Here is a 27933-nt window from a genome sequence, read left to right on the forward strand (position 1 = left end):
CTTTAAAAAAGGGTTTGGAAAAAAAAAACAAACCCAAAAGTATATCCTCTAATATTCTATGTGAAAACATTATTCAGAATTGACTACATAGAAAACACTGACTCATGGGAACTAGGGTACAACTCAAGTGATATGAGCACTTGAGACATCCCAGATATACACAAAGTCAAATGTTAACAGCGTGGTGTATCAACAGAAACAATCTTTCTCTGTTTCAGAGACAGACTTGGGGATTTATTTAATTGTCTTTATTTACAGCAACAATCCTTTCATTGCTAATACCCTCAACTCCTGACAAAATATGCCTAAGGGACAGCAGCCCTCCCTCCCAGAAAGACTCACTGAGAGTGATGTTCTCAGCTTCAGAGGAACAACCTTGTGTAACTAAAGAACCTGCACCAGGGACAGAAGTGAACCTGGACTGAAAATCCAAGCAGCTTTTTAACTGCAGTTAAAGAACAGTCAATGACCAAGTCAAAGTCTCTCCCATCAGCAGGAGTTATATGGCTCTGTAATGACATTTATTGACAGCTGTCAAGCATTTGGGTAAAAATACGGAGAGAGACACTGGCAGGCACTGAGTAAGAAACATGGGAAGGGGACTCAGGTGATCATTGGTGTGTTTATTTCGGTGCATAAAACATGTAAGGAAAATTATTTCCACATTTCTAAGAAAAGGTTACAAGCAATGAAAAACAAATGGAAAAGAAACCAAGCAATTTTTTTTTACATTAATATTGAACAAGGGAGGTAAAGGCAAAGTTGTTAATTCAATAGAAACTGAGTATTTTGGAACAATCCTGGTTTTAAGGAACACAGGTTAAACCAGACTAATTTTAAATTTTTCCTTTCCTAACTGATATTGTTCTGTGAGACAATGTTTAAATTCTGAGGTGTTCCTACAGTTATTTTTCCTGCAGTGTTGTGCAGACAGATGAGAGTAACCAATCTTGCTCTCTACTGGGAGCTGGAAAGCATGACCAAACCCTGACCTTCCCTCCTGCAATCTCCATCTGGGTACAGAAGAAAGGCCAAGAAAATGAATGGTTAACCAAAGAGTTACTGCATCTGTCCTCTTCCAGAGGACTCAGCAGCTCAGGTACCCAACACTCCCTAAAAAGAGGACAAGGAGACTCTGGTGGTCTTTAGATGCCAAGGTAACTAAGATTTTCAGCTGGAGAGATTTGCCTCCTGCACACAGATTTGAGCTGGGTTGGGGAACATCTTGCAAAGCAGCAAGGGGCTGGTGGGGAATTAAATGTCAAAGCCATGGCACTCATTCCATGACTCCACATGATCTTTAGCTCCACAAGTACTTCAGATGCAAGAATCCAAGCTCAGATTTATTTTGGAACACAATCAACAGGCAGCATGGGAGACAGGAGATGCTCTTACAAGAGGAAACAAATGCCAGACAGCACAGAGTGCTACAATCTAAGAGAGAACACAGTAACAGGAGCCAAGAATGCAAACAGGTACAACAACTGAGCTTTGCTTCACCTAAGCCAACTATAAATTATTTTATAAATAGGGGGGAAAAAAAATCACTCTACACAGTCTGTGGGAGCTCAGTGTCCAAACTAACCACTGAATCATGCCCAAAAACTCTAAACAAACAAACAAACAAAACAACCTTTTCCTTCCAGTCCAAACACATTTTCATCTGAGATCTTTTCACATTGCAAACTGATTTCTTCTAAATGCCTAGGAAACAGAGCTCCTGTTTTTAATAACTATCTGGATAGCCAGACAGCACATAGCTCTGAAAGAACCAGCTGAACCTTTTGCTCCCACTACAGACTCAGAGAGGCATTACCTGTTTCATTACTAAAAGTTAAAAATTCAAATAGCAGCAATAAATACTCCCGTTGAAAGGGGAAAAAACTCAGCACTTGAGCCAAAATAATGCACGCAGGAGGAGACCATCCCTTCCAGAATGTCAACCACTCATGGCTGCCACTGTAGCACCACTCCCAGGTTATCTGGGCTACATCTTCCATACAAATCACCTGGTCATTAAATAACTCTGGAGGACTCCTGTGTGTCACAGATGACAGAATTCCAGACAAAAAAACTAGCCATAATGTTTTATTGAGTAAGATAAGTTGTGAAACAAATCCCACCACATTTTTCCCAGAATGGGTAATCAGCAGGTCCAACAGAGCTAGACATCAAAATATGGAGCCTACGGACTGAGAAAAGTTCACTTAATGAATGACATGTAAAAGACTGGTGACAAGAACATGTGAACTGGTGACAGGCAGGAAAGCCATCCTAATTTCCTAGCTTGCTCTCACCTTTTCACAGCTGAATGGGTCCTGCAATACTCACAGGACCAAAAACGTTATCATTAAGCAAAGTATACACAACTCTGCACTTTAAGACTTCTTTTTTTTTCTGACCACGTTTGTACACAAAGAGCTATTATTCACATGTAAACTAAAACACAAAAGAAAAAATATCTGATAAGCTACATACGGTGTGCAAATAAAGAACACTTTCATAGAGCATGGAGAGCATAAAGTGCTACATGAGAGCTTGACTCACCCTCCAGATCTCTGGGTAACCACAACCCAACACACCAAGTAATGTGCAAGCCAGGAGGAAATGGGGTACACATTACTCCTTCAACACACATAGACCTTTCACCAGGTTAGAGCTGCCTGTGTATTTCCAAGTAAGCACAAGCTGAATTATGAATATATTTATCAAAAGTACGTTACATGCCAGCAGTGGGTTATTTTCTCCCCTAACATAAGGACTCTGCCACTAGGAAAGCTTCAGCTGTATTGATTCTGATTAGGAGTAGGGAAAGTAACAGAGATGTCAGCTACAAAACTGAGGGATTAAAAAACTAGTGACCAGCAGAGTCAGACACCAATGTAAAGGTGAGGTAATTACCAGCTGGAGGGCAAATTAAGAAGAAACAAGAATTCTAGTAGGTAGAGTGAACTTAGCAAAAAAATGCCAAAAAACCCTGCTATGATCTTTCCAGATCAGATAATCTCCAATTCTTTGGTTATAAACTTCTCCAGATGTTTGTACTGCACTTAATGCTGTGGTATCAAATTATTTTTTTATATCCAACTAGCCCATCAGATTAAGACTGTAAATCTTTGGGGAAAATTCTATGTATCTGTATGCAAACTGCCCTAATCCAAGATTTCCATTATTCCATTAAAGAACCAGACTACTGGGTTGAGCTTCTGACTGTTACTAAAATGCTACTCCCTGAAGATTCCACTCCTCAGAAACAGAATGGGCAATTTAAAAATAACACTGTTTGTGAGTAAAGAGCTCACTGAGAACAGGTAAAGGGATTCTTCCACACAAGGGACCTTCAGACAGGCCATCAGCCTTCTGCTGCACCAGTGCTCATCCCTTCAGCACAACTCCACCCTCCCAAGAATGCCAAGACTGCAAATGCCCCAGGACAGGCTGGGTCCTGCAAAGAAACTTCACACAAACTGGGTTTTCCCAGGTCTTCTTCCCCGTTGCTCCCATCCTATCTCAAAACACAGCACAAAGGCAATGTCACCTCAGATGTCTCAAGTCAGAGTGTTGCGTTTTGCAGGGATGTCAGCAGGGCTTTTTGCCGAGTTGTGTATGGACGTAAGCACTTTTGGCATTTGCTCCTCATTGGGCACCAAAAAAGCAAAGTCTGAACGAATTTTGTGATCGCAGTGTGGGTCTGCCATCATCGGGAGAGGGCACATAGCTCCCGTGGCTCTCCCAGCTGGCACACGTAGTCTGAACTGCATTCAAGTCAAATATCTACTAATTGCTTTTTATCCAGATGCATTTCTCATTTAGGTACTACAGCTGCAAAACGAAAGATTTCAAGATTTACGAAAAGAAGAGGCAGCTTGTCACCATGTGGACACTGCTGGCTCTAGTTACCAAGATAAGCTCACTGTCCTTACTGATAATGGGGATGGAATATTTGCTGTATCCATATGTACACCTACAGCTGTGGATTCAGAGATGGAGAGGGTTTCTTATGCTACAGTTAAGAAAGATGTAATGAGCATTAAGTCATTTTACACTACATTACAGAAAAAAACAGTCTGCAGTTTTTGGCAAATCTTTGATGTTTGCTTTTCAATCTTGGTGAGTAAATGTTAACTAATGTCATTATGAACACTTTAATCCAGAGGCAGATATTTAAAAAAAAAACAACCCTCAAGGATTAATTTGATTGAAGCACTACATTTAATCCACTATGTTGTATCCAACACTGATGTCAAAATGACGTTTAAAAATAATTCTTCTACTTCACAAGTAACAGATAATGAGTCACGAAAAAAAAAAATTAAAAAATCTCTATATTATAGCCATATAGCAGCTGCTGGCTATTCAGGACTCAGACAAAACTGACATCCTGAATTCAGAATATCTCAGAATGGTTAGAACCCACCCTAAGCTTCTTCCAGACAGAGAATACCAGTGAAGATACCCACTTTTAAACAGTGTGTCTCCTCATCCCCAGCATACTAATAGCAGGATATATTTACATTTTCCAGAAGTAATTGCAACTCCTTCAAGTACTTTTCAGTTTAATTAATAAAGAGAAACTGAATATGGATTTCAGAGGATTTAAGCTCAAGCAGGGTCTAAAATCTGGTCTCTGAGATAGGAAAAAAAATAGTAGCATGTGACACTGAAACGACTGACATACTTAAACATACTTGAAATGACATACTTAAACAACAGAGCAACATTTTCCTATCCAGTGCTTTGCACAGCATTAGAAGAGTATTCTTAGGGTGATGAGTCAACTTATCTTCACTGGCTACTTTCCAAGAGTATCCACTGCTGTCACTATTTCACCTGTAACAACCTGCACAGCCATGTAGAATTAAGATTTTATTACCTTAAAGAGGAAGAATTGATTTTGATTTTAACCAAAACAATCACAAAACCTAAAGTTTACATGTAGATATTGGTAGTGATCATTACTAGTAAACTGCATAAAGAATAAATATCAGTACCTCCAAAACTGACACCATAGTAATGCTGCTGCTTGATGCATCAAGCAGGGACAAAACACAAATAGCAAACTCCCAACAAAAGTTTATTAAGCTTTACTTGGTTATTGTTAATAGGTAACACAATAAAATAAGCTGATTTAACCAGTTTTCCCCAGAGAATACCCCTGTGACTGTGTTCATTAGCAAAACCACTTGTCACATAAGATGGGAAGTTCAGAACAAGCAGGATGGTATAATCAGAGCTGCAATTTGTCAGCAGTGCACTGTATTTTGGAGCAGGTAAAGATTTCTGTAAATTGGCAAGGCTGCACACATAAGCAATAGTTCTCCAAGGAAAAAAAACATTAAGACTGGTTTTTCATCAAGCCTTAACAATAAAATGAACACATCAGAACAAAATAGTTTCTTAAAAGTAGGTCAAAAATACCCATTCATGATCACTTCTGCATTGGTTTCCTAGCAAATTCATCTACCCACACAGATATACGTAACGCGTATCCTGGAGACAGTGAGGCAGAGGAAGAAAACCAAATACATTAATGAGGTAGCTTAGACTGGGTAACTGCAGTTAAAAGTTTTATTGAACAAAAGAAGGTAAAACGTGGTAGTCCAAGTTCACTGAGCAAAAGCAGCTCTCTCGCTGAAGCTGCATTTTGTGCTAAATAACCTTATTAACTGAGACTATACAGAGGACACATTATGCAAGTTATCTCAACAGCAAAGGAGAAAAGGTAGATTAAACTTGATCTGATGGAACGATTTGGTCAAATTCAGTGGCTTAAGTTACTGTTTCTAGCCCTTAACTACCTATATTCAGTACAGGCATACAACAGAGTATGCAACTGCACTGAATTCCCGTTTGTTAATAGTGTGTGCTCCCATGCAAGTGGAAGCCACTTCCTGAAAAAAAAAAAAATTAAAAAATGTAAAGGTATTTCAAATGTTTTATTTGAAGCATCATTCAACTGACTCAGGAAAAACACTCGATATATGTTATAAAAAAACTCCCGGCCTCTACAAGGTCCGCTTCCTGTACAGTGCTAATATTTTAAAATTATTTTATTTCTCCCTTCTGCCTAAGAAACTTCATATGCTCTGAAAGCACCCACAAAGTCAGGTGGGTAAACAGATATGTCAAAAATACTCTGTGAAAAGAGGGAGGTAGCTCAGGCCCCTTGGCAACCTTCGGACAGTTCACATTGATGTGGTCTACCTCCCCTTGTAATCTGCAGTCAAAAATGAAAGGAAAGAGGATTTCAACTATGAAATTTAGTGAAAGAACATGTTCAATACAAAAAGCTTCAAATTTGACTCATTGGGCTCCCAAATGTAAGCTATAAGGTACCTCACACCCAATACACGACATTAATAACGTACCTAGTTCATACATTTTATAGACAATATCCTCTCATTTGTTAAACATTTGGCTCGGGCGAGTACATCTTTTTTGTTAACCACTTGACAAACATTCTAGGCCAAACAAACAGCACAAGTAATGTCAAAGTCTTTTTTTTTTTTTTTTTTTCCCAGTAATTGTACGAAATGCTGTAGGCTAAGCCTAACAGAAACTACTGAAGAAAAATAACAGACTCCATGATGCAGTGCAAAGGTGTTACTACAACATCATAAGTCAAGGGATGGTTCTAAGGTGCTGAAAGAGGAGATTCTCTAGACGGTGACCCTGAATTGTCCTCCGGTGGGAAAACAGTAAGAGTGCAGGCTCGAATGCCACCAAGGGATTCTGGGAGGTCAAATACTTTATGCCACTCATCTTTTTCTGGATCGTATTTCTGAACTATTTCCACCATGCACCGATTATTCCAAGAATATCCTCCAACAACATAGATTTTATTTTCAAAGACAGCAACCCCAACATCACTTTGCCCACGTAACATGGCAGCAATTGGAGTCCACTGGTCTAGAGTTGGTGAGTAATATTCACAGCTTAGAACATCATCATAATCACTGGTTCCTCTAAAGTGATTTCCACCAATAACATACAGCTTGTCTCCTACAGTACACATGCAATGCAGACCTCTGACTGTCGTCATCGGAGCTTTCTGAGTCCATTTGTCTGTGTCAGGGTCAAAACACATAAGTTCCTTTTGGAAAGTATCATGGGTAATTCCCCCTAGGGAGACAAAACACAAGTCAGAGTAATGCTCACCCTAATAATAAGCATTAAATAACAACCCTCCCCTGCCCCAAAAGAAACATGTTAGTGAAATCATTCTATCTTCCTTAAAACTTCTTCACTCTAGCTTAGATTACTATCACAGGGGTAATGGCATTTGTTCCTTTAAACAAGAACACAGGCAGAAGCCACATCTCACACAGCACTTTATTACACAGGATCGTTCCTGGCAGATTAAAAGAATAAAAAAACGTTACCCGCACTTCTGTATGGCAAAATTATCTTTGCTTACATTCATTCACTTTGCCAGTCTTGTTTCCCACCATCAAGAAAACAGCAATCCATATCCCTTTCAAATTTTGGTACTATGCCATTGTATTTTAAACAGTCCTATCACACAGCAGAATTTTTATCAGAAAACCTTTTTCATCAACTTCAAGTGAATAGAAAGAGGACACAGATTTCAAATATTCTTCTCTTAACAGATGTTTATGGTTCCCTCTATGTTTCTATGGTTCCCATAGTTGTCTGCAAAAGCATATGGAGAAAAACTTCAGGGAAAGTCACAGGATGATTTCCTGTTAGGTGGATGAAATGTCCCACCTTTCCACAAGGTCACTAGGCAGGTCACAAAGCAGTCACACCAATTTCAGACACTGTAGGCATTCCACATGGAATCATCACACCAGCAGACAGAGATGGCATGGTGTCTACAGCACTTAATTCTTCAGCTGGACAGTAAGAACTAAATACAGAAAAAAATAGGACTATCCAGCCCTGGCCCTTAATGACACCTCTAGCAGTGGTAGTGCGTGGGAGCTCATCAGAAAGAACAGCATCTAATGACAAAGGAAGCAATCTTCACATTTACAGCATTTAGAGAGGACCAAAGGAAAAGAAAAATCTGTGAGAAATGCACAGCATCTAAATGAAAAAAAACACAGCAGAGAGCATATACATGTGTCACCTGCAATAAAACAAGCAAAATGGGCAAAAAAGTACTAATAACAGCACAGCAATTAGAAGCTTATTGGTCATGCTCACAGAAAAATAAGCAGCTGTACCTTACAGTAAATTTTAAAATAAATCCCTCCGAGTTTACTGGCACAAGGCCCCCTAATTCAAGATATCCCAAGGATCAAGCTGCTCCAGCATATTTTCCCACCAGTTCTTGTCTGCTAAGCAACTTTGTCCCACCTCCTGCCCTGAATTTCAGCTTAGTTCTTAAGAGGACATCCCTTAAAATTTCAGTAATAGAATATACATAAGCCTGTGATCTCTGTAGTGATCACTGACAGACAGACTGAATCTTCTTTAAAAATTGAGAAGGTACCATATTATCAGACAACCTATTGCCCTAGTTTGGAAAAAAATGGAATGAAATTATAACCTTGGTGACGTACAGGACTGAGCATATTCTAAATGAAAGACCAGTGAAAGTACAGACATCATTCACATACTCTGATTACCATGAACACTTATTTTCCATTAGCTCAATGAAGGAAAATGTTCTTCTTTAATAAAATTTTCAATGCTTTCCAAAGAGGATGTGTTCAATTATACTACTATATTATAATTTTATTTTATAAAATATATATGATATTATATTTAATTATATAATTATATAATTATATAAATGTATACATGGGCCATTGCTACAAAAAACTGTATTCTGATAGTTGAAGTGAATAACTGCTTTGGAATTCAGAACTGTCAATTACTATGAAAATGCATAATATTATCTAAAATAATATTATATAATCTAATATTATATAATATTATATAATATTATATAATCTAAAATAATGCAGGTCAGAGCCTGCATTATGTTATTTGACTGTATTCATGTGAAATTGCATCACTACTTACACTACAGCAAACCTACTGCAACCACAGATACATTTTTATTGTCTCCCACTGAAATAGGAAAGGTTAGATAAGTGTTTCATAGAGATGGCATCATAGGAATTATTTACCTGAAATATACATTAATCCCCCATACACAGTTCCAGCGTGACCATAGTGGGGTTCATTCATTTTTGCAACGTAGCTCCATTCATTCATTCTGGGATTGTAACATTCCACAGTGGCTGTTGGAAACAAATGAGAACATAAAAGCGTTGAAGCCATTGTGGCATTTTGGTGTTGAGTACAGTGCAGTGGCAGAAACTCGTAAACAGAGGAAGTACCCACAATAAACACTGTTCAACTGAGAAAGTCTCAAGGGAATTACTGAGCTTTATCACAGAATCACAGAATGGCTGGAATGGAAGGGACCTCTGGAGAACATCTAGTCCAAACCCCCTGCTAAAGCAGGGCCACCATCAGCAAACCTGCTGAGAGTACAACTCTGTCCCTCGTTGACTAATTTTCTATTGTCTTGAGGTGTTTTACTAAGTACTTCCACAGCAATATACAGCACAGCATATGCAAATCACTAAATCAAACACCTTACGGAAGCCAAGCTTTAAAAAAATAAAAGATGAAACATCCCTGAACCTGGAAAGGAGAGAAGGAGTGCCTGTATCGATACACAGCTCCATTTGTGCAGTTTTCTTTGTGAATTAGAATGTTAAAATGATCAAAGGATTTATCAGATCAGAAATCACAGAGGATAGACAGTACTAAGTTAAAAAGAAACCCAGCACCCAGGAGTCCTTGCAGAATGCATTGCTGAGGATGAATCCTCTCTTCCAAGTAGGATGGGAGAGGTGCAGCCTGTGGGGAAAGGGCTATGCAATAAACACAGAGAATACAAATAGAAAACAGGTTCAATAATGGATATGAGCAAGCTGTAGGGATTGGCAGTTGAATAGTACAGTGTGATCAGAGAGGCAGGAGATCCTCCAAAATCCTGTAATATACTGACCTTATGATGCACAGAGCAATTCTCAATAATTAAGTTATCTTAAAGACAAATTAAATCTCATTTTAAATAATTAAAATTGAGAATGAGATTCTAATGCCTGTTATACAATGCTTAATCTCTGAAGAGAGATGTTTATGAACAACTCACACAAAAAATGAATCTGTCTTCAAAAAGGGCATTTTACTTGCTCTAGAAAATGTTTTTTATTGAATCAAGGGTAGCAAATCTGAGTCAGCTCTATGGAATCAGTGATTAACAGTCCAGGATTATGCATCTACTGAAAGAAAGAAACAAAAAAAAATAGAACCTGAGAAACTTGCCATTTTAAAGGCAGAATGTAGTTAATGTTAGTCTAAGCCTGCAGAATTAGCAGTACTGTCCAGGTCAGTAAAGAACACAAAACAGAAGCACGTATACAGTGATTAAAAGGCAACCTGCCCTAACTCCAAGCTGTCCTAAAAATATCCTTTGCCTGGATTATGGTAATGAACACATCAGAAGTTCTACTATTAAATATATATAAATCTATGAGTTGTATTTCTGTGTACTGCAACTTGACACCCCATGCAGTATTTGCCTAATCTCCAAATAAACCCATGCTCGCTCTGGTAAAAATGAATCCATCCATTCCAATATTCTTTTCTAAAAAGGAAAGCTCCCTTCTACTCTGCTCTATTTAGCAATCAGAAGCAAAGATGTGAGGAAATTTCAAAACCAGAAAAACCCAGATTTGATGGGTGAGTAATTATAGCTGTCCCATTTCCACCCCGACAGTAGACCCTTCCGACCCGCTGCTCATCATTCTACTTGCTTTCACAAACACAAAGGCATCCTCTTTCCCATGGTGCTTCCACTCTGCGCTGAGGTGAGGAACTTGCACTTCTAACACACAAGGACAGGAAGAGCAGAGTACATGCAAAGCAATCACAAAGCCAGCAGCACCCAGACGGACGTGGCACTCAACACTGAACGGTTTTATCTCTCTCTGCACTATGCACTGCATTTCAGAGAGAAGCCACAGCCAAAAGATCACTTCAGCAAGAGAAAGCAGAACACGCAGAAATTGGTACACATTACTGCCATCACTATCACCATGTTGTAAAAATATTAGTTATCTGAGAAGGGATGATGTTTAGTCCAAGATCCCTCACGTCGTGATGTGTCTTTAAAATTCTCTCGAACATTCCCAGTACAGCTAAACTACTGTTTGATGGCACTTCAGGCAAACTACTCCAACTCAAATCTCACATTTACTGTTTTCTAGAACAAAGCTAATCACTTTCCAGCTGAAAAACCCTACTCCTGTTTGATTGATTGGCATAGTTGTTTCCCTGTTACCTTGTAAGGTCATTCCATTTCTCTGCACTGCAAAGAAAAAAATATTCAAAATTCCAGTTATTAAAGGTGCCCATCAATTTAAGAGAGGCATCAGGATGTTCTCTATAAAGTCTCCAGACAGAGCACAGTTCACAACACTCAAAACCTGCTGCTTTACTGAACCTAAGTATATATTCTATACAGCACGAGACTGATGGATTATTCTTTCAACAGCATGAATGATTCAAACCAGACTTTATTTATGTTTAACAGCAGAACTTCTGATGTGTTCATTACCATAATCCAGGCAAGACAAGGCTCATTTTAATAGAATTAAGCAATCTCAAAAAGACACAAAGCTTTGGCAGTCCCAAGGGATGCTCAGCCCGCACTCATTTTATAGTGCCATCTGTGATGTTATTTGTGGAGTATACAGATATTTAGCACTTCTCTGTCAGTAGCTTCTAATGTGTCCTGAGGTTTATTACAGCAGCACTTAGCAACTGTGTGACGTCCCAAACCCCAGGATCTCAATTTTGTTACATAATTTCTTTAATACAGCTGGTTTCTGTACAACTCAAAGATGACTTGGTTAAAGAGTCCCTTACTAATTTTGTCCTAGAATAGAAAGGAGCCACTTCAAAATAAGCCCCTATTTGAGAGGTCCTCCAGTTCACATTTGGTTTGATATTCACACTACTACTCACAGTAAACAGCCCAAATGGGTAATGATGCCTATATCCTTAATCAACAACATTTAAAATATATTATTTTTTAATATATAGTTATAAATAAAATATAGACTCACAGGACAAATTTTTACATAAACAAGAAGGTTCCAGCATCATAGAGGGCACCTGGAAAATAAATGCCTTCCAACTTGATGGGCAGAGGGTCAGAGGAACAAGTTCTGCCTGGACTATAAGTCTTCTCTTTCTGTCTTCATTGCAGCGTGGTGATCAAAGTATCAATGAATATGTGGTTTAGTCACAACTCAACATCTCCTAAGGTGCTCAGGAAAAGCCCATATATAAAAATCTCAAACTCCACTCAAGCCCATCAACAGCAGAGCCTGAAACATTCCAAAAAACCTAAATGCACACGTTTTCTAGTACTTACAGGCACAGCTTCTGCCATCAAGCATCACAACTGAGCTACAAAAATCTACTTGTCTGAGAAGAGAAAACAGTCCCCAGCACTCTGCACAACAGCACAGCTGGAAATTACCAATGTGCTGTGACTCATGAGTTTCTCAGTGAGTCACACCTGGCTTTCCCTTTGCCTCCTTTTCCAAGAAGTCTTGTCTTTTGCACACCTGCCTTCTCCGGGCTGGGCTCCTTGTGCCAAAGTGCTGTTCTCCCTGCCTTCTGTTCTGGGAATACCTTTAGCAGGTGCCAGCTCTGCCACTTGAAGAGAACCAACCAGAATTATGAACAATCCTTCCAGGAGCAGTGCATGCTTCTGCACAGCCCTAAGTTGTTACAGGGCTGAAAATCTGTAATTCAGGACGTTTCAAGGATATATTTACCACATTCCAATGCATGTAACCATATACCTGGAAATTCACTTGTCCTCACCAACGAACCAAATTTTTCTCAGTGGCATGCACTGCACAGCAGCTGGTTGTTACACTAAGGCACATACTGCTGAGGTATAAAGTGGCATTTACAAAGTTCTCAGAAGATGAAACATCTGAAAACTGTTTTGATAAGGCCCAATAGAAAGTTTCAAAAAAAGTATACTTTCTATTCCAGTGAATGTCAAGTTAAAAAAAAAAATTCATTTTAGTAACTTTAATCCTTTGGCCCTTTTCCATATGAGTTGATCTTCCAGAAAGCTGAATTCTGGTTTTGGGAATCTTTCCTCTCTAACAACAGATTGAAATTAGTTTGAACCCAAGGGCAACTTCTTTAATACCTGTCCAACACATGTTTGACCTTCTCTTCTATGAAATGCCTGAGAGTTTTTCTCATCTAAAGAGAATGGGAAGTTTAAGCTGGATTTCATCTTTTGGCTGTCAAGGTTTATGAAAGAAACATGAAAATGAAAAGTGACTTGCCTCACAATTAACAAGAAAAGAAACTGAAGTCCAAATCAAAGCATCAGACAGCTACAATATTTAGCATTTAGAGTGCTCTTCCCGCAGAATGATCCAATGACATTTTTCAGGTCTGTGTGGAAATCGCTGCAGCATTTTAATGATATCTTTACAGAAGACTTTTAGATAGGTGATAAATTTTGTATTTTAATTAAAGCTGCAGAAGAGTTGAGGTCAGCAGAATGATACTGCTTGATCTAATTTAAGGGAACACTGCACTTAAAGCCTGCTGCACACACAGGTTGCACTGGCTTAGTGACAGCATTATTTCACATTGATTTGGTCAGACTTGCAATTTTTTCCACTGACACTCTCATAACCCTACTCTGCTGAGATGGTACAGTGCACAAGGTCAGCAATCTGATTATCCACTACTAATTCACACCATTAAAAAATAGCTCACTGAAGCTATTTTTCAGGTTTTCTGATACTCAAGATAAATGTCAATACATGTTAGTTTGTACATTTGGCCTTTTACAGGATATTAAGGATATTGTTTAGGATGTATTTTCAGATAAATAAAGTGACATGTAGGAAAAACTGAAAATCTCATCATCTACATCAGAAAATGGCTGTCTAGGGAATACAACTTATTGCAAACAGTTTCCCATCTTTTTTGGAAACAGGAGGCATTTTTAAATGTCTCATTTTAACAAACATTAGAATGGATTCTAAGCCTCTAGCAAAGCCAGCCCAGTTTTGTGTGGTGGAAGCAATGTACTATATGATTCCCAAGAAAGTTTGCAACATGATCATGAAAAAAAAAGCGTCTATGTAAATAACTGAGCTGCACTAATTTAAAAAATCACAGATGCTGCAGCAGAAATTAGATTTAGTATTGTTGAATTTAGAATGTTTCTCATTGCACTTAAAGATATGTGTGCATGTCCAAAAAGCAAATCTCAGCAGCAAGAGATAGTGCCAGAAAGACTTGACAAGACAGAGTTGAGTACTGGACTGAAAGCAAACGAAATAATGAAATGTTACATCTGGTTGAGATGCAATATTATGCTAAATTATTCCAAGCATAATAACTGTAATATTTCAATTTTAAAGCACAGACAAATGTACAATTGAGTGCACTCCCCCAGACTTGACTAAATGCTAACCACTATGGCTTTGCACAAAGCAGTGGATTAATACAGGTCATCCTCTGCAGACTTTTGCTAAATTAAAAGTTACCATGTATTTGTTCTTTGTTTTCAACCATCTTATTTCCCATAAATTTTTTTTTTTCTTTTTTTATATGTTAAGTTAAATGAATTATCATTTGCAAGGGGAAAGAAAAACAGGAGGTAGAAGAGTCATACATACAAGTAAGTTAACTATGTACTCACAAAATATAACATATTAAATAATTAAAAAGCCCAGAATGTCAAAATAAATGAATCTTACTGATCTGTGAGTGAAACAAATCACTCATTACTCTACTTAAAAAAACAAACAAACAAAGCAGCAGCAAGAAACCCTTAGTATTTCAAATTACTAATCCAGAAAATTTGTGTCTTTTAAAATGTAACCTTCATTCAACAGTGAGTTTCAGTTAGATATGTATCCCTTAAGAGTGGGTTTTGTTTCTCAGCTAAAGTAGTGATTTTACTTTTATAATTGCATTTATATACCCCCACACTTGCACACATACATGCTTACTTCATGTTTGATGGTTAGGGCAAAGACAGTGGATGTCATGCATCAGTACACAAGATAAATGCATTTAGAATTTTTTTTTTTTTTTTGTAAAATCCCTTCTAAAATTACCTCCTAATGCTACCCAGACAAATTTCCCTCTGCATTTGCAGTTACTTCCAGAAAGAAGCAGCACGCCAAGGACTTCAGCTTGTTTCCTCTCCACCCTTTCAAGGCCTAAGACACGGGGCAAGAGGCCGGCTCCAGGAGAACTCACCTAGTTCACCCGCTGCGTTTCGACCACCGACTGCATACAAATGTCCTTTGAGGGCACTTAGGTGGAAGAAGGTCCGCTTCTCGTTTAAAGACGCGACTTGCATCCACTTGTTGTAGCGAGGGTCAAACCTGAAGACCGTGTCAACCGCCGTCTTTCCCTTCGTGTCGTAATTGCTCTGGCCGCCAACCACGTAAAGAAAGTTTCCGATCACGGCGATGCCGTGCTGGTACCTCGGTGCATCCATGGGAGCCAAGGATTTCCATTCGTGGGCCTTCTCGTCGTACATCCGTAACTCCTTGCTGACAACCAGCTGCTGCCTCAGCACTCCCCCCAACGTCACCAAGTGCGTGCTGTCCGACCGAATGGCCGTTCTCTCCGACTGCATCACCGGCTGCATGTATGGCATCATTTGGTAGTTGCTGGCTTCCAGAAGCAAGTTGACACAGGTGTTGTCAGTTCTCATGAAGTCCACTGTCTGAACGTAGTTAATGAGATCATTGGGTGTCATGAGTGGAAACCTGATGTTCTTCATTAGCTTCGCAGCGTACTCCATCCGAGGCTCCTCGTAGCGCAGCCAGCGACAAGCCGCCTTGAAGAGTTCAAGTTCAGTGCAGTGCTTAAGGCTATTACTTGAAAGCACAAAGGCAAGACGTTCAAAGGGGAGTTTCACAAATTCACCAGTACTTAATAATGCAGGGAAGTTCTTCAGGATGAAGTTATTAACATATTTATCCACTTCTGTGAGATTGTATGTGTTGGCAATTCGCCCAACCTCAACACAGTTTTCCAACGAAACCTATTAAGTAAACAGAAAAAGGAATCAAAACACTTTCTTTATTTGATGTCTAAAAGATAATGTAAAATTTCATGAATACTGTGGAATCAGCAATATTTCATCATTTCACAATGCTCAGGGTGATTTACACATGAGCATATAAATATTCAATGTGATGTATATATTCATGACTGCAAGGGGAGACCCAATTTATTTCTAATTTTGAAGAAAGAAATGAGACAAGTAACAAGCAGATGGCACGTATTGTATGAAATACATTATACAATGACCATGTATAGCAATTATACAGCACTTCATCTCTGAAAAACTCTGAAAACATCTTTGTAAGAAAGACACGTGGAAAATACAGTTAAGAGAGAGGCGATCAGCCCAAGGTTACAGAGAGCAATGCAGAAGTCTTGCCATTAGACATTTTCAAACATCATCAAAATTGTATTGGCATAATAAAACCAAAGAGAATGGCACAGCTACCCCTCCTATGCCACATATTTCAGACACTTTATTTACAGTGTTCAATCCTATGAATAGGATCCTTCAAAACCAAAACAGATCTTTAATAAATCAAGGCTGTCCTCGTTCAGACTATGTTCAATATTAAATACATATCAAAAATAAGACAAAGGCAGTGACTTTATTTCATATACATATACATAATTTTTAAAAGAATGAATCTAATAGGATCTCCCCTAAAATTATCCTCTTCATTAAATGCTATAGCAGTATGGATCACACCTGAATTTAATTCAATACCTGAGTGACCATACCTTGGTAAACATCTATTTTACACTGTTCCTGCATCTACGTTTCTTATGTGTTTGGCTTCCTTAATTTCTGAGGTCACTTAGGATCCAAGGCAGAGGGAGGAATAAACATGTCAGGCATGGGGCGTAACTTAAAGTGGGTTTTCAGAGAACCCAGTCAATTAATGTCATCAAGCTCTATGGTACACGTGCAAAACAAGTCAATCAAATGCTTCTTGCTGAGAATTGCAGCTTTTTTTGCATTCAAGCCTATTGCAATCCAAGCTTCATTTACACATGCTTTCTAGTCTCTGTGCATGTCAGTCCTACTCAGTGTCAACCATTTCCACAACTTCGTGATTCTCATTATACTTGTAATGCCGAAAGAATTTAAGCTTCCAAATCTCATGGTTATTTTTAAAAAGATTATAAAGATTGAGGACCATGACCTGACTGCAACCTAAGATTTCAAAAACCTTCAAATGACCTTCTGGTCATGACAGAGATTACAAGATTTTAATGCTGTATAACTCAATCTGATCATTGCCCTTTAATACCAGACAATTCAAATGTCTAATGAGTACAGGAATAGATCTTCTTACTTCACTAGACACTGATCTAACTTGCCCTACAGTTAAGATCTGTGGTCATCCAAAGTCTTCATTCACACATCTTTAAACACTTTCATACACTCAAAGGTTCCAAACCTTATTCTTCATTTCCAGGAACACTAACCCTGTAATCAGATCCTATCTGTAAGATGAAGGTGCAGTGGATTCTCAGGAGTTCTATTATGAAACTACATGTGTAATGTACACCTGGACATTATTTTTTTATTACAAGACAGACCAGATTGATTATATCAAAATATAATCACACCAAATAGTAATAGGTTATAAACCATTCTCTGAATGGTTTTTAAGAGTCAGTATCAAACAGATTGTTCATAGAAGTTGTAGATTCTCCATCCCTGGAAGTGCTCAAGGCCTTGGGGGCTCACGAGGCTCTGAGCAATCTGGTCTAGTGGAAGGTGCCCCTGCCCATGGCAGGGGGGTTGAAACTATATCATCTTTAAGGTCCTTTCCAACCCAAACCATTTTATGATTCTGTTTTCTGTACATTTCTTTAGGATGAATCCTAAAACACTGCACCATAAATTAAGTAAATGAAACAGGACATTCTTACTTTTAAAATTTCTTCCAAGTTGTATAATATAAAAATAAAGCAATGGAAAAATCACAAACAGCTTTCTTGCAGCATAGCACAAATGTTAAATTTTGTTATACAGTTATTGTATCTAAAAATCCCTTTGGAATACATTTACTGGCATCGAAATACAGAGATGCAGGACTTCCTCCCCATAAAGGTAAGATACTGCACACGAAAAAGGCATGCTTGAAGCTAAAAGATCAAAACCCATACAGGTTCTGTACCATTGGTACATGGTGTTCAAGTTGCAATGAAATACTTGGAGTCATTGCAGACACTCTGACACCAAGTGCCCAGCATGCATCAAGTTATGTATTATCATAATTATGTTACACTGTAAATCTATGCAATTGAATATATTCCTGGAATATATTGTGCAGTGTGTCCAGTAACTAGTAAAAATACTCAAACAGGAAGACTAAAAGCCATAAACAGCTAAGCAGCTCCATAAGGAGTTGAAAATTTTATTTAAATAAATCCTATTTTATGTGGTCTTTGACTATGGAGCAGAAATGTTCATTCACATTACTCACTGCAATTGCTATTACAAAGCAGAAATTGCAGAAAATACTAAAAAGCTTTTCAAAAAAGAAAGGTCAAGCACAGCACTGTATTATTACAGCCTGAAAATCCCAATGCAAAAGCCAAAGTACTTTCTTGAGAAAGTGGTTCACTTAATTCTTTGAAATTTTGAAACAATCACTACCCAAGCTGTCATAAAAACTTAATGGACTATAAAGTACTACAAAACTGGACACAGCAAAATGATTGCAAGTATATTTCTGAGAAAAACTCAGAAATAAGACGCACAGAAATCAAGCCCAGAAGCCCAGTACCACAAAACATTCGGGTGTCTAACTTTGTTTTGTTTCAACGACTGTGAGACACTGAAGTGCTTAACACAGTGTTTCAAAAGGTAGAAGTTTAAAAGAGCTCACATAGCCCTGAAACCTTCAATTTTTCTGTGGGCTCCCATACACAGAAGCCAAGAAAAAAACAGCACAGAGATTTGACCAGCTCAGAAAGCGGAATCAATCATACCCTTTCTGGTGGCTGGCAGAGCTGGTCCCAGCATTAAATCCCTCGCTCCCACAAAACAGATTATCTTGCTCCGTCCTCAGACAACCAAGTTCTTTTGACAAGACAGGACTTCCAAGCATTAAGCCCTCAATATTTGACAATTTGTTAGTTATTACAAAACTGTAAAGGCACAGAATTATGGAAGGAATAAATTTTACTTATGCGAGGACAGCCAAAACATTAATTTTCAATGTTTTGGAATGTTGTCTTTAATTGCAGTACACCACCCCCTTCCTCATTACCCTGTGATTTTCTCCTGAGTGCTGTAATTTACTTGGACAGGTTTCTCATCTTTCTCCATTTTGTGCATTGCTCCTACTTTTGCAAAATCACTACTGTGTGCTCTCTAGCACTAACTACTCTGAAAACATTTCCATGGCATTTTTATAATTTTAATTACATTATGCCTCATTTAGATGTGAACATGGAGTAGTCCTAATCTATTGTACAGCTATAAATATTTAAAACTAATAGCATGAGTAAAACAGAAAACATCTTGGGAAGTATTTCAGTGTTTCTCAGAGTCTGTTTGGCTGCAGAGTAAAGATTATCACACCAATGACAGGAGAGGTGTACATGCAGAGCAAATAAAAGAACACTTTCAAGTCAACTACAACAGATAAAATTCTTTGAAGGTCTCACTACTTTTGTTACATGAATTAAGCTGTTACCTTAAGCTTCTGTTTTTCTTTCTAAATATTTCCAAAACCCTCTTATGAATTAACACAATTACATTATGCCTTACATAAACTGACTTCTTAATCTCTTTAATAATGGACTCCCTAGACAATTCAAAGACAAATAAACATTTGTCTGGAAATGGTTACATCAGGTCTCGGATGCTGCTCTCAAGTCAGATACCTTCAGTAGAAATCAGCTCAAGACTTGCTCGAAATACTCATTTAAATTACAGAAATGCTCCTTCAAAAAACAAGAGTGAAACTGGGAAGCAGTCTTCGTAAAGCTGAGATATGATAATTGAAAAAGTAAAAAACTCCAATCCAATTTCCTAGCCAACTCTTGTTCCAACAAAACTCAGTTCATTCAAAACTTCTTTATATTCTCAGCATCCTTGTATAACCAGGCTAACATCACAACCTCAATTTTGTACCTCCTCTAGAGCTATACCATGAATGAAATTATGTCTCCTTAGACAGTGCTGTAAATAAAAGCCTTCCTGATTCTTTGAAAATGTAGTATCAAACAAGACATTTTTCACTTGAACAAGAACAGCGACTGATTCAGTATCGTAAGTGAAGGCACCTTCAGAGAACAAGCATTTTAAAGAGTGAAAAAAAATATTCCAAATAACACTATTTAATATGAAAAAAACTCTTTCCCTCAGAAAGCAAAAATAAACAAGCAGCTGCCCTATGCAGAAAGGGGAAAGGGCAACATGATGTCCCTGGGGCTCACCTCCCATCAAAGGGAGGCCGCTCCAAATCCCTGATTTAAAACACTACTAAGACCTTTTTCCAAGTTGGTATTTATAATAATGTCAACCCTGGAAAGGCACACTGTGTCACTTTGGAAGGTAAAAAACCACTGAGCAACGTAAAATAGGTGGTGTAGGACTGAAGAGTATTAAGATTAATGAAACATTATTGCAACATTCTCAGAGAATCAGCCAGTTAGAAAATATTCCCAAATTAAAAGCAAAACAGCGCATTATAGAGCCTAGATGTCTCTAACACTTCCCTTATGAAACAAACTGCTATTATTACAAGCTTGGAGTCCTCTTCTTTGCATAAATCTTGGTACATGTCAGCTAGGGAGGTCACATTTCTAAGCCTGTACTCTGCAGAACAGTGGGAATACCTGGTTCTTTATTTCTCATTACAGGCTACCACAAAGCTGAATTCCATATAATGTGAGTTCATGTGGAACACACCAGTCTCCCTGTTACAGGTAAAGGGAGATTTCTAGTAAGGTATACAAGCAGTTAACATTAACATGAGAAATCCTCCAAATGGCACCAAAGTGTCTCTCTAGGCTGCTTTGACAGCGCAGCTCTTGCACTTATATCAAACTCACACCGCACATAATACTCAGAAGAAAAAATATTTTCAAGAAAACTACACAGCAAACTTGTTCTCTGTGAATCCAAATTATGACTAATGGCAAGTTTTAGACTTAACTTTGACAATTACATTGTCAATGTCATTATAAAAAAAAAAAAAAACAAAACACATACCAAGGCATTAATCATTGTAAATGGGAAACAAGTAGTCTTACCCCAGAGATAAGAAACACTTTACAGAAGTCCAAAACAGGTAAAATCTGCAAAAAACTGGCAGCTTCCAGAGTGTCCTGAAGGTTGTCCATGTTAAGGGAAAGTTTTGCAGTATAGATGAAATCAATGATCTTCTTTAGGCCTATTTTGTTCACACCATGAAGCTTAATGCACATTAAATCTTGTTCCTTCATTCCCCCTAAAAAAGACACACATGTAAATTTATGTGATCATTTTGATGGGGTTGAAATAATTTCATAAACTTATACAAAATTGAAACATTATTTTAAATTTTAATTTAAAACCCCATATGCAACAGTAGAGAGAGTTAATTAGTCCATAATGTTGTTTGCAGTCCTGATTCACACACAGCACTGAACTTGTGCCTGAGTGTCAGAATGATGGCAGTTTGGAGACAGCAACTCTAATAAAAACCCCACCTGTGAACATTGCCTTGAAGTAATCACTGGCAGAAGCCATCATTGCTCTGTGAACAGGAAACACCTCGTCACCATCTCCAGGAACAAGCGTCACATCACAAAGCAAACCTTCCACTCGCAGTTGGTCAAAACCCTGCAGGAAAAGGAGAGCGAGAATCTTTCATTTCCCTTACATAAATACTTATTTACTTATTTACGTACACATGTACTGTAGTACCGAAAAAGTGACAAAGAAATAATTTGTCATCTTAAAATCATTATCTCTAATATATTCAATTGTTATTATTCACTGAAAAGAAGCAGAATAATCGTTATTTTCCAGATATGGCCAAAGAATGTTAAGTACACTGGGCCTTAGAAATTAGTTTTATTCAATTAATTAAGGTATTTTCAGGAAGGTGTTTCTTTTGTAAGCTTTCACAATAGCAGTTGTTTCAGGTAGGGACTGATGTCTTTTTTTGGATCTACCTTTTCTGGATACATATGCATTCTAGATATAATTCTGTTACACACCAGCCTAAGTGGTGGCAAAATTCTGCAGCCTGAAAGAAAAGCTGTCACCTGGTTCCATGATTATCAAATTTGTTACCAAAGATGGTATGGTAAGAACTCCAAAATAAGCTCCCATTATACATCTGCTCTTCTCTGAATTACATATAATGGCTAAAAGTAATAAAAAAGTAAAGTCATCTAAAGCATTCTAGAGTAAGGTTTTCCTCTAAAGTTGAGGATACTGGAGGATGACTGAAATACTCTCCTCCCTTATGCAATACAGAACAGAAGCTCAAACATAAGATATTTTCCTTTAAACTGGTGTTTTTCTAATACTAGCAAGAATGCAAATATTGTCTTTTTAGACTGAACATTTAAAGAAGTCTTGGTATCAGCATGCATGCTTTAGAATTCAAGTTTTCTTAAAGCAAGGTTGTATTTTTAAAACTGCAAAAGTAAGCAGAAATGAACATTCAAATTTGTTGCCCAGAAAAAAACAGAGTGCAAATGAAAAAATGAGTATTGGCTTCAATATATCAGAAGTCAAAGACAAGATTATGTAAATCCACTCTATTACAATTAGTCAAACGACCTGCCTGTAGTTCCCACAAACAAGGCTACAAACAAAACTACTAGTTCACCAACTGCTCAAATTTGGAAGAAAAAAATTAATAAGGAGGAAATAAGCACTAAACACTTTGTGTAGTGTTCAAGCAAGGGAGCAACTATGTTCAAGCAACCATGCACAACCATGCAAGCCTTAGAAACTAAACCAAAAAAATCACTAGCTTCTGTGAACTAACAATCAATTTTTTCCCCAAAACTGAGGTAATCTATTTATGCAGCAAATAAAAAAAGTAAGTGGCAGTTCTCCAAGGAGCCATTACCATACAAAAGTCATCTGCACTACTGAGAAAGACCACACTGCAGAGCAGCAAGAGCTATAAAGCTGTTGGATTGACTCTGTAGGGCATGTAAAAGCTCCAGAAAAAACGAGAGGATAAAATGACTATACTCTTAAATTCTTAAAGCTTTGGGGAGGATCACATTTTTATCCGCTAGAGGAATGTCCTACATACATACAGCAGTGCCACAGAGCCAGGCCCAGCACAGGGCCTTACACCAAACCTGGCAGGGCTCTGCCAGCTTAGGGATGTGAAGATGGAGCACAGAGCTCTCCTCGTCACATCCCTACAGCAGCTTTCCCACAGGAGACGGTACAAGTGTTTGCCTAACGTAATTACATGATTACATTTAAGTGAGCTTCTTTGACACTGCTGTCACTTCATAATTTAAATTATATAACCTCTTAGAAATTGAGAGTGGACAAGGATACGACCCAAGGAAAAGGTCAGGCTTTTCTTTTCATGCTGTTGCTAGAAGTTGAATCTTTAACTCAGAGGAAATGAAGTCACAAGCTACGCTGGCTTGTGGGCATTGCCAGCACAGCACAATAACATGGGGGGTTTTGAGGTTTTTTTAGGAATTACCAGACTGAGAGGAGGTAATGTTTAGAGCAGTCAAAATTCTTAGCACAGATCAATACAGACAGAAAAATATTTAATTACCTGTAATACCACAGAGCTGTGAGTATTGCTGGTGAAAAATCTTGTGGTTCCTGTCTTCGAAGACTGTAGATGGGCAGAGACGCCCATATCGCTGCTACCAAGAGATACTTTCATATGAGGATCCTCCTCTTCCACCAGAGATCTAAGAAAATTGGAACAGAGAAACCTTAAGACCAAACTCATTTTCACTCACTGATCTTTTGTTCTAAAACCACAGTCTTCTGGGATGAAATGTAACAGTGCAGAGGCTATAGGGAAAAAAAAATCTGCAGGCAACAGAATCAGTCCTTAGTGGTTTCCTTCAGCTAATTTAAGAAAGTGAAGCATTAAGTCTCTAGAAAAAAAATTTCAAAACCCTAATTTTTGGTTAATAAGTTTTTCCTTTTCCTTCCATTCACGCCTCCCTGGTTTAGACACTAGCACACTACGTTATTTCTATGTGTGCTTCCAGTATTGTAGGATGCTTGCAGGGGGTTCATCTGGTTTCCAAAATCAAGTATCTTATCTTTTCCTTGGCAAACTGGTGAAATATTAGAACCCTAATATTTAAGTAAGCATTTTCATTCTTATGGTTTACATTATCTTGCTCACATATGAACATCATAATAGAAAATACAGAGCATGGAGTTTCAAGCTGCCTTTAGAAACACACAACTAGAACTCCTTTAGGACACGATGATCCAGTATTTTGCTACTGCAGGCAACCACTTCATAATTTTAATTTAAGATTTGATTCCCAGCAATTAATGTCCAAATCTAGATAGGAAGAGCTAATTTTAGGTAGAACTGCTAAAGAATTACCACGCTATTATTAGCCTTCTATTTTAATCTTGAGATGTAAATTAGGTTTACATAAAGAGATATACATACATATGAGAATCTAACTACCCTAACCTGTAATTATTATACAATGTAAATTAATTTCATCTCCAGAAATATTAACAATAACTAGCTTCTGTAATTTCCATGATCTAATGTGCCACCTATGAGCATGCAGGGCAGTATAACTCATATATACACAATTTTAATTAGCAAACATAAGCTGCTAATCCACAGATGAGGGCACCTTCATTATTAATAGACTCCATGTCTCAGAAGATTGTCCTTTGACGTAATTGCTGCAAAACTCAGATAGGAAAAGTTTTCCAAATTTTAAATGTGCAGGTTAAAACACTGGCCTCCAAGCTAGTTTCAGAAATTACTTTAAATTAGTAACAAGAATGTGCTTAAATCCCCCTCCTCTTCCCCAATTTTGATTATCTTCACTATGTAAGGGCAAATTTGGAATTTGCGGAACATAAATGATATTCATAATTTCCTTTTCTTAGAAAATATTTCCCCCACTTTCTTTGGGTACAAAGACCATGCAGTGCAGTTTCTGAAACTCACACATTACCCCGATAGCACCAGTGTGCCTTGTTCAAACCCATGAGTACAAAAGGTCAGCTACAAAAACATATTCAGAACAAATTCACCATTCAACAGCGTACACGGGTTTGAAACAGTGAGATTTTATGCACACAGACATAACACTGTAGGAACAAGGGTACATCTAAACAGCTGTGACTTCTAATGTATTCAGACAGCTGAATAAACTAATAAATGTGGATGTACTGCAGCATGCAAGATTTGTGCTATTTTTGAAACAGAATTATCTCTATTTTATAAAACAAATCCAGAATCATTTAAATAAAGTTTACAGGGTGTACTTCAGAAAAGTGCTCTCCAAGCTATCTTTGGCATCCAACAAATACGACAATGTAACACAGCAGCAAAGCAATTTCTAGCTCATGACCCAAAATATTTTTGTTCACTTTTTTCTAGGGTGTTTCAGGTTTGGTGGGGTTTGTTTGTTTTAGTTTTAATACATTCACATCAAGGCAAGAGTCTAACATAATTTCAAAGGACACCCAGTCTCTAAATTTGTACATGTCTTTCCAAGAAGAAATACAAAATAATGTGGGGAGACTTGTAAGCGTGGGTGGGATGGAACAACAGATTCAACTAGCACAAATCTGACTATTTGCTCTTGGAGCAGCTTCCCAAAATGTCAGATCAGATAGACTTTACATGAAGGAGCTTTTAAAATACTTTCTCTAAACTCAGAAGAAAATAGAAGATGTACACATCAGTTAAAACCATTAGGAAAAGAAATACACAAGTAAGACTCTTCTTGGCTCTTTGGAGTGGATTTTTTACCATGTTTGCCACAACACTACCTGATCTCCTGACAGCCAGCATAATTCACAAGTTTTACAAATGAAGGCAAAGACCTTGACCATGATCCATTTATTCCAAGGACAACAGTGATCATGGAAGCATTTTCTGAACGGGCCAGGTTCACACAACTTCCCAAGCTCTGTCCTAAGAGGTTGGTCTCAGAGAGGATATAAAAGATTTTACAATACTTATAATACTTAAGAGGACACATTCGATGTGCCAGGTGTGACTATAAGAAGTTATTTCCCCTACCTGATTTGCAATAGAAAACAAGCAGTTTTCTAATACCTGTATCACACACGTCAGCTCAGCAAGAAGAGATTTTCACTATTTCTCTTCCACACTGGCTGTTATGTATGGACAGGAACTTGCACATGCAAATTAGACATTAAAAACTGGAAGTCCCACACTATAAAAATCCACCAGAATATAACTGTTACAGTCCTAGTCTCAAGAATTAACTTGGCTGTGTATGACTCCACAAGAAAAAAATACTAAAGATAAGCGGATTGTATTAATCCTATACTGGTTTCTGGCTTATATCTAAACAACTATGACAAAAAAAGCCCTGTGATATGTTTATTTGTGGGGCTTTGGGGATTTTTGTTTTTCTGTTTTGTTGTTGCTAAATAAACCACCTTTATAACCTACAGCTTAACAGTTTGGGAGGGTCAAGTACCCTCTCCCTTTCTGCAGAAAGTGACATTGAGGAGCTGGGTTTGGCAGAAGTTCCAACACAAGTCAGCAATAAGACCTGGCGACAGCATCCCGATCCCCTGAATTCCAGCTCTGTGACATTCACCAAGAGGGAAAGAGCACTCCCAGAGCAACCAGAAATTATGCCTTTGTCGCTGGCTCTGTGCAAGTTTCAGCATTTATCTTCACACAGCAAGAGGAACCTTTCTTTGCAAGACAAAGTGAAACTGTGACAGCTCTTACTCTCTGTGTTGATAGAAACAAACGGAGAGCAGAACCCAAGCACTGTATCATACACAATAATTTAAAACTGCCCTGCAAAAAAATTTTCAAGTATTCAGAATATAACCTCTGCTGGGGGGGCTGTAAACTGAATATGCAGAAATAACTCTGCCATTCACAGCCAGAACAGACAGGAAACGCGCTTAATGTCCAACCGAATTCCCAACAAAACCATAGTAAGTACATCTGTCTTCTTTGGACACTTACCAAAGGTATTATTTACATTCATTAACATAGGCCTGCTAAGCACTATAATTAACTCAATAATAATGAATGTAAACATATTGATTTTTTCACTTTATTGTAAGTACAGCGTATCACAATTAAGCATATACCAAAGAAGAAACTTAACTCACTTTCTAATTAATTCTATTGGTCCGATCAATAGAAATCATTAAACAAGAAGTGCAGCAGTACCATTTTTAACCAGTTAAAAAAAAAAGAAAAAAGTTAGAAAAAGTTAAAACTACAATAACATGTAAAGAGAATTCTCAACAAGCTGCTCTGAATGTGGAAATTAACACCACCCTCAAGGCACACACTTGGCCTGGAGGGGGTTGAACATTACAGTGGCAAGAACAAGGGAATGTTGGAGTTGAATGTGAAATGAATATTTAACACTGCAATAGGAGGGCAGAGGAGCTGCAACCTCTGGGAAGCAGTGGCTCGCAGTTCAGAGAAAGGCACCAGAGGTTAATTAGTTGCCATCACAAAGTAAGTTGAATCAGAATTTTCTTTCTAACCTCTTATGCTGATTCTTTCAAGTACAGCAGTTTTCCCCTTACAGCTATAACCAAATGTGACTCCAAGTTAATCCTCCAAGTACTTCCAACTGGTATTTTTGTAGCAATGAAATATGGAGTGT

At 37.9% G+C, this 27933-nt stretch overlaps 1 protein-coding gene across 6 annotated transcripts in view; it reads right to left on the reverse strand.

The window, feature by feature from the left end:
• Positions 1–5058: 5058 nt before the first annotated feature.
• Positions 5059–27933, reverse strand: part of KLHL13 (kelch like family member 13) — a 74049-nt gene continuing 51174 nt past the window's right edge. For all 6 annotated transcript variants that reach the window (XM_050310248.1, XM_050310247.1, XM_050310246.1 and 3 more), the window contains 6 exons: positions 23871–24012; positions 21811–21943; positions 21373–21569; positions 15313–16108; positions 9102–9215; positions 5059–7122 (listed from right to left, as the gene is read on the reverse strand). In XM_050310248.1, the coding sequence (XP_050166205.1) occupies positions 6635–7122; positions 9102–9215; positions 15313–16108; positions 21373–21569; positions 21811–21943; positions 23871–24012 (1870 nt within the window). In that variant the 3' untranslated portion in view covers positions 5059–6634. The remainder of the gene's footprint in view (positions 7123–9101; positions 9216–15312; positions 16109–21372; positions 21570–21810; positions 21944–23870; positions 24013–27933) is intronic.

Source organism: Myiozetetes cayanensis, unplaced genomic scaffold, assembly GCF_022539395.1.
Source record: "Myiozetetes cayanensis isolate MyiCay16 unplaced genomic scaffold, myiCay2020 scf15, whole genome shotgun sequence".
Taxonomy (NCBI): domain Eukaryota; kingdom Metazoa; phylum Chordata; class Aves; order Passeriformes; family Tyrannidae; genus Myiozetetes; species Myiozetetes cayanensis.